At 43.6% G+C, this 12,862-nt stretch overlaps 1 protein-coding gene across 4 annotated transcripts in view; it reads left to right on the forward strand.

Annotated features, from left to right (window-relative positions):
- dop1a (DOP1 leucine zipper like protein A) overlaps positions 1–12,862 on the forward strand; it is a 366,113-nt gene that overhangs the window by 161,631 nt on the left and 191,620 nt on the right. For all 4 annotated transcript variants that reach the window (XM_078556811.1, XM_078556812.1, XM_078556813.1 and 1 more), the window contains one exon: positions 7,793–7,893. In XM_078556811.1, the coding sequence (XP_078412937.1) occupies positions 7,793–7,893 (101 nt within the window). The remainder of the gene's footprint in view (positions 1–7,792; positions 7,894–12,862) is intronic.

The following is a 12,862-nucleotide window of genomic DNA, read 5'->3' on the forward strand; positions in this document are numbered from 1 at the left end:
ATGTCCACTTTTCAGCCTGCTAACACCTCCAATACCTTGTCACTCCCTATATCAATTTGCTCAAGAACCTTGCAGTCTCTCTCCCCGAGTTTGATACCTTCATCTTCATTCTCTTGGGTGAAGACGCATGTGAAGTATTCGTTCAACACTCTACCGATGTCCTCTGCCTCCACCCATAGATTGACCCCTAATGGGCCCTACTTTTTCCCTGGTTATCCTCTTCCCATTGATAGAATATCTTGGGATTTTCCCTACTTTTACCAGCCAGAGCTTTCTCATGTCCTCTCTTTGCTCTCTGAATTGCTTTCTTAAGCTCTACGCTGCACTTTTTGTACTCCACTAATGCCTCTGCTGATTTGCTCCCCTTGTACCTACTAAAGGCCTCTCTTTTCCTTCTCATCATATCCTGAATATCTCTGGTCATCCATGGTTCTCTGGGCTTGTTACTCCTTCCTATCACCCTAGAGGGAACATGTTGAGCCTGTACCCTCCCCATTTCCTTTTTGAATGTCCCCCACTACTCCTCTGTAGATTTCCTCACAAGTAGCTGTTCCCAGTCTATCTTGGCCAGGTCCTGCCTTATTTTAAAAACCACTCTCACCCAGTCCAAAACATTTTTTTGCAACTTGTCTATTTCTTTGTCCATAACAAGCTTAAATTGTACCATGTTGTGGTCGCTATCACTAAAATGCTCCCTCCACCACCAATGGTAATGGTGACCAGGAAGCCACCATCGACTGTCATAATAACCCACCTGGTGTTCAAAATGTCCTTTGGGGAAGGAAATCTGCTGTCCATACCCCTACATGTGGCTTCAGACCCACGGACTCCTAAATGGTCTAACAAGCCACTCAACTGCACCAAGTCACAATAAAGTCAAAAAGGAATGACGCAACCTCGGCATCGGAAAAGGCACACACCTAGTCTTGTCTACCTCATTAACATCTGGGAGATTGTGTCAAAATTGGGAGAGCTGTCCTCCAGATGAGTCAAGCAACAGCTTGATAAAGTCATACTCATGGAATCGTACCTTACAGACAATCTTCCAGATACCGCCACAGATACAGTCAGGAGGAAGTCCTCAACACTAACTCCGGAGTCTCTGAAGTCTCATGGCACCAGGTCAAATACAGGCAAGGAAACCACCTGCTGATTACCACCTACAGCGCCTCTCAGCTGATCAATCAGTACTCCTCCATATTGAATACCAATTGGAAGAAGCAAAGAGGGTGGAAAGGACACAGAATGTTTTCAAAGTCCATCATCAATAATGGCTTAGTAGCAGCCTTACTGACTGAGCTGTTTGAGTCCGGAAGGACATAGCTACTAGACTGGGTCTGCACTGACAAGAGGGGAAAACCTACTTAACCTCATCCTTACCAATCTACCTGTCGCAGATGCATCTGTCCATGACCGTATTGGTAGGAGTGACTGCCACACGGCTCTTGTGGAGACGAAGTCCTGTCTTCAAATTGAGGATGTCCTCCATCGTGTTGTGTGGCACTACCACTATGCTAAACGGGATAGATTTCAAACAGATCTAGCAACTCAATTGGGCATCCATGAGGTGCAGTGGGCTATCAGCAGCAGCCCAATTGTATTCAACCACAATCTGTAACCTAATGACCTGACATATCCCCTACAATGCCATTACCATCAAGGTGGGGGAACAACCTGGCTCCATGAAGAGTGTAGGAGAGCATGTCAGGAGTAGTACCAGGCAGACCTAAAAATGAGGCGTCAACCTGGTGAAGCTATAACACAGGACTACTTGCATGCTAAACAGCATGCAATAGACCGAGCTAAGTGATCCAACAACCAACAGATCAGATTTAAACTCTACAGTCCTACATCCAGTTGTGAATGGTGGTGAACAATTAAACAACGAACCAGAGGAGGAGGCTCCACAAATATCCCCATCCTCAATGATGGGGGAGCCCAGCACATCAGTGCAAAAGACAAGTCTGAAGCATTTGCAACAATCTTCAGCCAGGAGTGTCAAATGGATGATCTATCTCGGCCTCCTCCAGAGGTCCCCAGCATCACAGATACCAGCCTTCAGCTAATTCGATTCACTCCACATGGTGTCAAGAAATGGCTGAAGGCACTGGACACTGTAAAGACTCTGTCAATATTCTGGCAGTAGTGCTGAAGACATGCTCCAGAACTAGCCGTGCCCTGAGCAAAGCTATTCCAACCATTCCAGTATAGCTACAACACTGGCATCTACTCAACAACGAGAAAAATTGCCCAGGTATGTCCTGTCCAAAAAAGCAGGAAAAATCCAACCTGGTCAATTACCGCCCCGTCAGTCATCAGCAAAGTGATGGAAGGGGTCATCAACACAGCTGCTGACCTCATCACAGTCTTGGTCCAAAAATGGATGAAAGAGCTGAATTCGAGGTGAGGTGAAAATGACTGCCCTTAACATCAAGGCAGCATTTGACAGAGTGTAGCATCAAGCAGCTCTTGCAAAACTGAAGTCAATGGGAATCAGGGGGAAAACTCTACTGGTTGGAGCCATACCTATCACAAAGGAAGATGGTTGTGGTTGTTGGAGGCCATTCATCTCTGTCCCAGGGCATCACTGCAGGAGTTCCTCAGGGTAGTGTCCTAGGCTGCACTGCCTTCAGCTACTTCAGTGACTTTCCTTCCATTATAAGATCAGATGTTGGGATGTTTGCTGACCAATCGTGGCTCCTCAGATACTAAAGCATTCCATGTCCATGAGAAGAAAGACCTGGACCAGATTCAGTCATGGGCTGATGTGGCAAGTAACATTCGTGCCACACAAGTGCCAGACAATGACCATCTTCAACAAGAAAAATCTAACCATCTCGCCTTGGCATTCAATAGCATTATCACCATTGAATCCCTTGCTATCAACATCCTGGGTGTTACCATTGATCAGAAACTGAACTGGACCAGCCAAGTAAATAACATGCCTACAATTGCAGGTCAGAGGCTGGGAACACAGTGGCGAGTAACCCACCACCTGACTCCCCAAAGCCTATCCACCATCTACAAGACACAAGTCAGTAGTGTAATGGAATACTCTCCACTTCCCTGGATGAATGCAGCTCCAACAACACTCGAGAAACTCAACAGTATCCAGGACAAAGCAGCCAGCTTGATTTGCATCCTATCCACCACCTTAAACATTCACTCCCTCCACCACCGGCACACAGTGGCAGGAGTATATATGATCGCCAAGATGCACTGCAGCAAATCAACAAGGCTCCTTTGACAGCACCTTCCAAACATGTGACCTCTACCACCTAGAAGGACAAGACCAGCATTTACATGGGAACACCACCATCTGCAAGTTCCCATTCAAGCCACACATCACCCTGACTTGGAACTATATCACGGTTCCTTCACTGTCACTGAGTCAAAATCCTGGAACTCCCTTCCTTATAGCACTATGGGCGTACCTACACCACATGGACTACAGCAGTTCAAGAAAGCAGCTTACCACCACCTTCTCAAGGGCAATCATGGACAGGCAACAAATGCTGGTCAAGCCAGCGAATCCCATGTCCTGTGAAAGAATATTAAAAAAAACATTCATTTTAAAGTAAAATTGAGAAATCTCAAGACATGCTAGAATCATAGTCGTTTACAGCTCAGAAAGAGGCCATTCAATCTGTCCTGCTCCCCATAGAGCAGTTCAATCATTCCATTTCAATGATCTATTCCCCAGCCCTGAAATTTTATTTATACCAAGTGCCTATCCAATTTCCTTTTTAAAAATATTGATTGTCTGTGCTCCCACATTCCTCGTGGGCAGTGAATTCCAGGTCATTACCATTTGTTGCATAAAAATATAATACTCTATTTGTGGCCTAACCAGAGCTTTTTCCAGGTTCAATATAACCTCCCTGCTTTTGTGCTCGTATCTCTATTTATGAAGCATAAGGCCCCATAAGCTTTGCAAACCACTCTCGATATGCCCTGACACTTTCAAAGATCTATGAACACACAGCCCCAGGTCCCTTTGTCTCTGTATACTCTTTAGAACTGTGCCATCAAATCCGTATTGCCTCTCCCTATTACTTCAGCCAAAATGCAAAGCCTTGCGCTTCTGTATTAAATTCCATCTACCTCTTGTATGTCCATTCTGCTAGCCTATCCATGTCCTCTTGCAGTCTATTGATATCATTGGCACATTTTGAAATTTTACCCTGTATTCCAATATCCAAGTCATTTTTATATTCATCAAAAAAGCAGTAGTCCTCGCACTGACCCTTGGGGAACACCACTGCCTGCCATCCTTCACTCTGAAAACAACCATTTACCACAACTTGCTGGTTTCAGTCCTGAGCTAATTTTTTTATCCAAGCTGACACACTGACTGTTCTACTCCATGAGCCACAATTTTGTTGCCCAGCCTTTATATCATAATTTGTCAAGCACTCTCTTAAAATTTAATTCAATTAATGAAGCACAGTCTGCTTTTTACAAATTTGTGCTGGCTCTCCTTAATTAACTCAAACCTCTCCAAGTGCCTTTTGATTTTTTTCCCTGATTTTTGTTTCGATCACCTTGCCCACGACTGATGTTCAACTAATTGGCCTAGTAAGTTACTAGGACCGTCCTTGCACCCTTTCTTGAATAAGGGTGTCATAGTTATCACTTTCCACAAGGATCAGTGCTGGGGCCTCAGCTATTTACAATCTATATTAATGATTTAGATGAAGAGACAGAGTAATGTATCGAAGTTTGCTGATTAGACAAAGTTAGGTTGAAAGGTCAGCCTTGGGAAGGGCAAAGAGATATAAACAGATTAAATGAGTGGGCAACAAGATGGCAGACGGATTATAATGTGGGGAAATGTAATGTTATTCACTTTGGTTGAAAGAATATAAGAGTTTTTTTTAAATTTGAGAAACTTGCAAGCGTTGATTTTGAAAGAGACTTCGGTGTACTTGTATAAGGAATGCAAAATGTTACTGTACAGGTACAGCAAGCAATTAGGAAGTCAAATGGCACATTGGCCTTTATTGCAAAAGGATTGGAATACATGAATAAAGCCTTACTAGAGTTGTACTGGGTTCTGGTGAGACCACATCTGGAGCACCGTGTGCAGTTTTGATCTCCACATTTAAGAAAATATATACTTGCATTGGAGACAGTACAGTGAAGGTTCACTAAATTGGTCCCTGGGATGAGGGGGTTGACCTATGATGAGAGGCTGAGCAAATTGGGGCTATTTTCGCTGGAGTTTAGAAAAATGAGGGGCTATCTCATTGAAACCTGCAAAATTCTGAAGGGGCTTGATATGGTAGATGCTGAGAGATTGTTTCCGCTAGTGGGTGGAATCTAAAACGTGGATGCAGTCTCAGGATAAGAGGCGGATCATTTAGCTGAGGAGAAATTTCTTCATTCAAAGGGTCGTGAGTCTTTGGGACCCTCTAACCCAGAGGGTTGCGGATGCTCCATTGTTTAATACATTTAAGACTGATTTTTGGTGTCTCAGGGAGGTGAGGGATATGTGGAACAGGCAGGAAAGTGGAGTTGAAGCCCAAGATCAGCCATGATCGTATTAAATGGAGGAGCAGGCTCGATGGGCGGTACGGTCCTACTCCTGTTCCTACTACTTGTGTTCTTGTATTCTCCAATTCTCAGGCACCTCCCCACAATTCCCCCCCATCTTGCCACCATATCAAGGGAAGATTGGAAAATTATGGCAAGTGCTTCCGTTCTCGCCATGCTCATGTTCTTCAGCAAGCCATCTGAACTAGACGATTTATCCAGTTTAAACATAGGCAGCCTTTTCAGCACATCCTGACATTTTGTCAGCTTTCTCTTCCTTAGTAAGCACTGATATAAAGTAATTATTAAGTATTCAAGCCCAACTTTGTGCCTTCAATCATCTATCACCCCCTTTGTCCCTCAAGGGATCCACTCCTTGTGCTGACTGTCATTCTATTCGCATATGCTCCCTTTGCCAATTTTATTTTCCTCCTCACTTCCCCTTTCAACATAATGCATTTGGTCTAGCTCTCGCTTGAACAATTCACCTGACATGCATCATATACCCTCATTTGTTTTGTTTCACCATGTAGTCCATCTCCCTCATCGTCGTGATCATGTACTCCATCTTCCTCATTGTTGTCATCATGTACTCCATCTCCCTCGTCGTCTTCATCATGTACTCCATCTCCCTCATCGTCGTTGTTGTCGTCTTGCACTCCATCTCCCTCGTCATCCAAGGAGCCCTGTTTTCGCCTACCTTTTGCCTTGTTGCAATGTACCTACCTGAACCATCTGTTCCTTAAAGATTGCCCATTGTTCCAATACAGGTTTTCCTATCTGTCCTTGGTTCCATTTTACCCTGGCTGGTTCCTTTCTCATCCCATTGAAATTAGCCCTCTTGTCTTTTAACTACAACCATTAATTACCATTTCCTTTGCCTTCTTTGCCATGTAATCTTTGCATTTAATCTCTCCTAGCCACTACTCTATCCCAGACCTTCCCTTTTGTTCTGCCTTCCTTTCATTTGTACAAAACCTATCATATTTCTATCTTCCTTCAGTTCTGAAGAAGAGTCATTGACTTGAAGTATAAACTCTGTTTCTCTTTTCACAGCTGCTTCCAGACCTGTTGAGTATTTCCAGCACTTTGTTTTTATTTTAGTGGAAATAGTTTCTATCTACCTATTTATTTCCCTTCATATCTTGAAAAGCTTCGTCAAATCACTCAACAAACTTGTAAATTCCAGGAAATACAATCTTAGTTTTGTAATATGTTCCCATAATTTAACCCTTGGGGTCCAGGTATAATTCTGGTAAATGTATCTTCCACTTTCTCTAAGACTAATATATCCTCCCTAAGGTGTGGTGCCTAGAACTGCTCGCAGTACTCCAGGGGTGGTCTAACCCAGGCTTTGTTTAGCTAAGCATGACTTCTAACCCCTTGTATTCTAGCACTTTAGATAAAGAGGCCAGTACTACAGCCTATTATATATTTTCCTTCTATTAAATATTTTAATGTGATAGACTTTCTTGTAGAGATATACGACTAGTTTCGTAGTCCTAAGTATGCTGTCTTAGAATCCATAATGTCTACATTATCCTGACAGGGCTGCTGTTAACATAAATAGATTACATTTATTTAAACACTGTTTGCTTCTCTCCTAAAGTAAAGCTATATTTTATAGAGATGGTTAATTTGTTGTAATTTTTAATGAAAGGGAAGGAAATTTATTACTGGACTCTGGGAATTGTTCAGTGGTGCTTTTGACCATTCCTTTTCCCACTTAAAATTCTGGTGGATGCAGTTGGCTTCAAATTCTGAGACCAAGTATAAATTTTCTCGTATAAATTTTCAGTTTAACTGATAACATTTCATCCCTGGACAAGGAAAACTGAATATTTAGTTCGAAACATACAGGATCCTGAGGGGACTTGATAGGGTCGATACTGAGAGGTTGTTTCCACTTGTGGGGGAAACTAAAACTCGGGGACACAGATTAGGAATAAAAGGTCTCCCTCTTAAAATGGAGATGAGGAGAAATTTCTTCTCTTAGAGGGTTGTTAGTCTGTGGAATTTTCTTCCTCAGAGAGCAGGATAGGCTGGGTCATTTAATTTATTCAAGGCAGAGTTAGATTTTTGATAGACAAGGGAGTCCAGGGTTATGGGAGACAGATAGCAAAGTGGAATTGAGACCACAACCAGATCTGCCATGATCTTATTGAATGACGGAGCAGGCTCGAAGGACCTAATGGCCTACTCGTGCTCCTAAGTCCTATGTGCCTATGTTTAAAATTTTGCTTATCTTTTATTGTAGAAAATACGTATGGAAGCACATGTCAATTTCTCAGTACTTTGGCACATTACTCGAGATCTTCTTATCAACAAGTCTTCCTCTTTTAATCGTACTTTTGACAGGTTGGTGAATTTAAAAGCTAAATATTACATTGATAACATGGCATTTTAAACATTGGTTTGCTAACTTTAAGTTGATTACTGTATGTTGTACAATTAAATGCATTTTCTGAAGCTTGCGTGATACATTTGTGGAACAGTGAGAGACTTTCCAGAACCTCCCTTGCAGAGATTTACAAGGGTGGATAGAGTCACTGATGGGATGAATTCTATCTGACCTGTTAAAGTCACAAGCTTGATGATGTTTACTATCTCTTTTGAAAATATCCGTTTCTCATTTCACACTTTATTTCCTTAGTAGGAATTCAGAATTGTAGATACTTGCAGTTTGTAATTTAAGGGCAGGTGTGCTGCTGTTTGTTATATTCGGGCTTTCACAAGACTAAATGTGTTGCTAATTTTTTTTTTTCTTCATTCACGGGATGTGGGCTTCGCTGCCTGGGCCAGCATTTATTGCCCATCCCTAGATGCCCTTGAGAAGGTGATGGTGAGCTGCCTTCTTGAACCGCTGCAGTCCATGTGGTGTAGGTACACATACAGAAAATGGTTGATGCTCACACATAGTCCAACTAATGGTGTCATAATAAGATACCTCCTTTATATTCTGTTTCCTCTGCCATCCTTTTCTCACCATTCCCGAAAACAATCTTTGTGAAAACATCTTTACCTTTGGCTTTAATATACACTGTTAGGAATGCCCATCGGGTATTGCCCTTGAAAGTACTTAGACCAAAACCAGCTGTGAATGTTTTCGTTTACAAGAAGTCTTTCACTGGAATTTTTGCATTACAACTGAAATGATAACTTGGGCAAGATTTTACCTGTAGGCTAGGTATCAGAAAATGTGCTCACTTGTACAAAGTTCATTGCCTGCCATGTTTGAGTTGCAGATAGGTATGCAGTTGCTACTAAAACCAGTTAGAAATGGTGGTGTATAGTGTATGGATTTTCATAATCTAATGGTGTATGTGAAGGACTGTTGCCCTAATTGTGATCTAATTCAGCAAAGTCTGAGTCAAATCTGGAACATCCTGATCTGTATGGCTTTATATTCAGCACACAGTACTTTCACCCACTGGGACTTGGGGGTGTGTTTTTTGCTTCCAATAATTAATTAGTAGTCAACACCTTGTTTTTAATCTAACCAATATAGTATCCAGCAATCCACTATTGAATTAAAATTCAAAGCACATTGGTCTGGATTTGGTCAGGAATAATCCAGAGGCCATCAGTGCTCACTGTTAAGCAGCAAATCAGGGATCCAATCAGATGCCAGAACTTCAGGGTTGAGAAAGTGCGAGTCCTGATGGTGCAGAGGGGCCAAGCTGGGTTCTTATAACCCAAGTTTCTTTTTAAGTGACTGTGGAAGCTGCTCCTCCTTCCTCACCACTTATCTCCAGAACCCTCGCTCACAGCGAGGTTTCAGTGGAGGGAATTAGCAGAATAGTTAAGGGAGAACCAGAGGATGTGTTGTATTTGGATTTTCAGAAAGCTTTTGATGAAGTCCCAAGTAAGAGGTTAGTGTGCAAAATTAAAACACGTGGAATTGAGGGTAATATATTGGCATGGATTGAGAATTGGTTAGCAGACAGGAAACAGAGATGAAATAAATGGGCCTTTTCAGAGCGGCAGACGGTGACTAGTGAGGTAGCGCAGGGATCAGTGCTTGGGGCCCCAGCTATTCACGATGTATATCAATGATTTGGATGAGGGAACCAAATGTAATATTTCCAAGTTTGCTGACAACACGAAACTTGATGAGAATGTGAGTGGTGAGGAGGATGTTAAGAGGCTTCAAGGCAATTTAGACAAGTTGAATGAATGGGCAAATACATAGCAGATGCAATATAACGTGGATAGGTGTTAAGTTATCCACCTTGGCAGGAAAAACTGAATGGCAGAGTGTTAGTTAAACGGTGATATATTGGGAAATGTTGATGTACAAAGGGACCTGGGTGTCCTTGTACACCAATCACTGAAAGCAAGTATACAGGTGCAGCAAGCAGTTGAGAAGGCAAATGGTATGCTGGCCTTCATTGCGAGAGGACTTGAGTACAGGAGCAAGGATGTCTTACTGCAGCTGTACAGGGCCTTGATGAGGCTACACTTGGAGTATTCTGTGCAGTTTTGGTCTCCTTACCTCAGAAAGGATATACTTATCATAGAGAAAGTGTAGCAAAGGTTCACCAGACTGATTCCTGGGATGGCAGGGTTGTCGTATGAGGAAAGATTGGGTCAACAAGGCCTGTATTCGCTGGAGTTTAGAAGAATGAGAGGGGATCTCACTTAAATATATAAAATTCAGACAGGGCTGGACAGACTGGATGCAGGGGTGATGTTTCCTCTGGCTGGGGGTCAAGAACAAGGGATCACAGTCTCAGGATGCAGGGTAGGCCATTTAGGACTGAGATGAGGAGAAACTTCTTTACTCAGAGTTTGGTGAACCGGTGGAATTCTCTACCGCAGAAGGCTGTAGAGGCCAAATCACTGAATATATTTAAGAAGGAAATTAATTTCTAGACTCTAAAGGCATCGAGGGGTATGGGGAGAGAGTGGAAGCATAGTGTTGAGATAGAGGATCAGCCATGATCATATTGAATGGCGGAGCAGGCTCATAGGACCGAATGACCTACTCGAGCTCCTATTTTCTATGTTCCCATAGAAGCGGCGAACAGGAGCATTTAAAAAAAACATGGATTATAACAGCCCCAGTTTGGCATTTCTGTACCATAAAGACTCACAGTTTCACAACCCTGGAGCTCCGGCTTCAGATCAGATCTGGATCTTGAAGGGAAGGTTCAGGACAGGGGAGAGGATGAGTTGGGGAGTGGAAGGTTCGGTGAGAGGATGGGTCATGCACGGAGAGAGGTCGCAAGTCGGAGGTCATGCAATGGGAGAGGTTGCAAGTCAGAGGTTGGGCACAGGGAGAAGTCGAAATCGAGCACAGGGAGAGGTCAGAGGTCAGGCACAGGGAGAGGTGGCAAGTCAGAGGTTGGGCACAGGGAAGAAGAGGGAAGTTGGAGGTCTGGCGTGGGGAGAGGTTGCAAGTCGGAGGTCAGGCGCAGGGAGAGGTTAGACGTGGGGCATGGGGAGAGGCCGCAAGTCTGAGGTGGGGCACGGGGAGAGGTCGCAAGCCGGAGTTCGGGGACGCTAGAGACTGTAAGTCAGAGGGTCAGGGAGGCAAGAGATCACAAGTCAGAGGGTTGGGGAGGGGTAGGATTGGCAGCAACCAGGTGGGTCTGGGAGCATGAGGTTCAGGAAGTAGGATCGACAGTGAGCACGAGGTACTGTAAATAGAAAGTTACATTTTTCTCTTATATTTTAAAATTTATTTTATTTTAAAAGTGATTTCATTTATCCATGTGGTCATTTAGCAGTTACTTCAACTGACGGTATAATGTAAAAAGCAAGAGGGTAGCCAAAGAAAGGGTAGGTCCATTCAGGGACAGAGGTGGGAATCTGTGTGTGAAGCCAGAAGAAATGGGAGAGATACTAAATGTGTACTTCTCATCAGTATTCACCAAAGAGAAGGACTTAGCAGTTGATTTGTCTAGGGAAGAGTGTGTAGGTAGCCTGGATCATGTTGAGATCAAAAAAGAGGAAGTGTTAGGCGACTTTAAGAATATTAAGGTGGATAAGTCCCCAGGGCCGATGGGATCAACCCGAGAGTACTGAGGGAGGCAAGGGAGGAGATTGCTGGGGCCATGACAGAAATCTTTGTATCCTCACTGGCTACGGGTGAGGTCCCAGAGGACTGAAGAATGGCCAATGTTGTTCCTTGTTTAAGAAGGGTAGCAGGGATAATCCAGGAAATTACAGGCCGGTGAGCCTTATGTCAGTGGTAGGGAAATTATTGGAGAAGATTCTTCGTGACAGGATTTACTACCATTTGGAAGCAAATGGGCTTATTAGTGAGAGGCAGCATGGTTTTGTGAAGGGAAGGTCGTGTCTCACTAACTTGATCGAGTTTTTCGAGGAAGTGACAAAGATGATCGACGATGGAAGGGCAGTGGATGTTATCTACATGGATTTCAGTAAGGCCTTTGACAAGGTCCCTCATGACAGACTGGTACAGCAGGTAAAGTCGCACGGGATCAGAGGTGAGCTGGCAAGATGGATACAGAATTGGCTTGGTCATAGAAGACAGAGGGTAGCAGTGGAAGGGTGCTTTTTTGAATGGAGAGCTGTGACTCGTGGAGTTCCGCAGGGATCAGTGCTGGGACCTTTGCTATTTGTAGTATACGTAAATGGTTTGGAGGAAAATGTAACTGGGCTAATTAGTAAGTTTGCAGAGGACACTAAGGTTGGAGGAGTTGCAGATAGTGAAGAGGATAGTCAAAGGATACAACGGGATATAGATCGGTTGGTGACTTGGGCGGAGAAATGTCAGATGGAGTTTAATCCGGACAAATACAGGTAGGAATTATACAGTAAATGGCAGAACCCTTAAGTGCATTGACGGGCAGAGGGATCTGGGTGTACTAGTCCACCGGTCACTGAAAGTGGCAACGCAGGTGGATAAGGTAGTCAGGAAGGCATATGGCATGCTTGCCTTCTTTGGCAGGAGTATTGAGTATAAAAGCTGGGAAGTCATGCTGCTGCTGTATAGAACCTTGGTTAGGCCACACTTGCAATATTGCGTGCAATTCTGGTCGCCACATTACCAGAAGGATATGGAGGCGTTGGAGAGGTTGCAGAGAAGATTTACCAGGATGCTGCCTGGCTTGGAGGTTATTAGCTATGAGGAGAGGTTGGAGAAACTCGGATTGTTCTCACTAGAGCGATGGAGATTGAGGGGCAACTTGATAGAAGTTTACAAAATTATGAGTGGCATGGACAGAGTAGATAGTCAGAAGCTTTTTCCCAGGGTGGAAGAGTCAATTACTAGGGGACATAGATTTAAGATGAGAGGAGAAAACTTTAGAGGAGATGTGTGGGGCAAGTTTTTTACGCAGAGAGTAGTGAGTGTCTG

This window comes from Cetorhinus maximus, chromosome 14, assembly GCF_964194155.1.
Source record: "Cetorhinus maximus chromosome 14, sCetMax3.hap1.1, whole genome shotgun sequence".
NCBI lineage: Eukaryota > Metazoa > Chordata > Chondrichthyes > Lamniformes > Cetorhinidae > Cetorhinus > Cetorhinus maximus.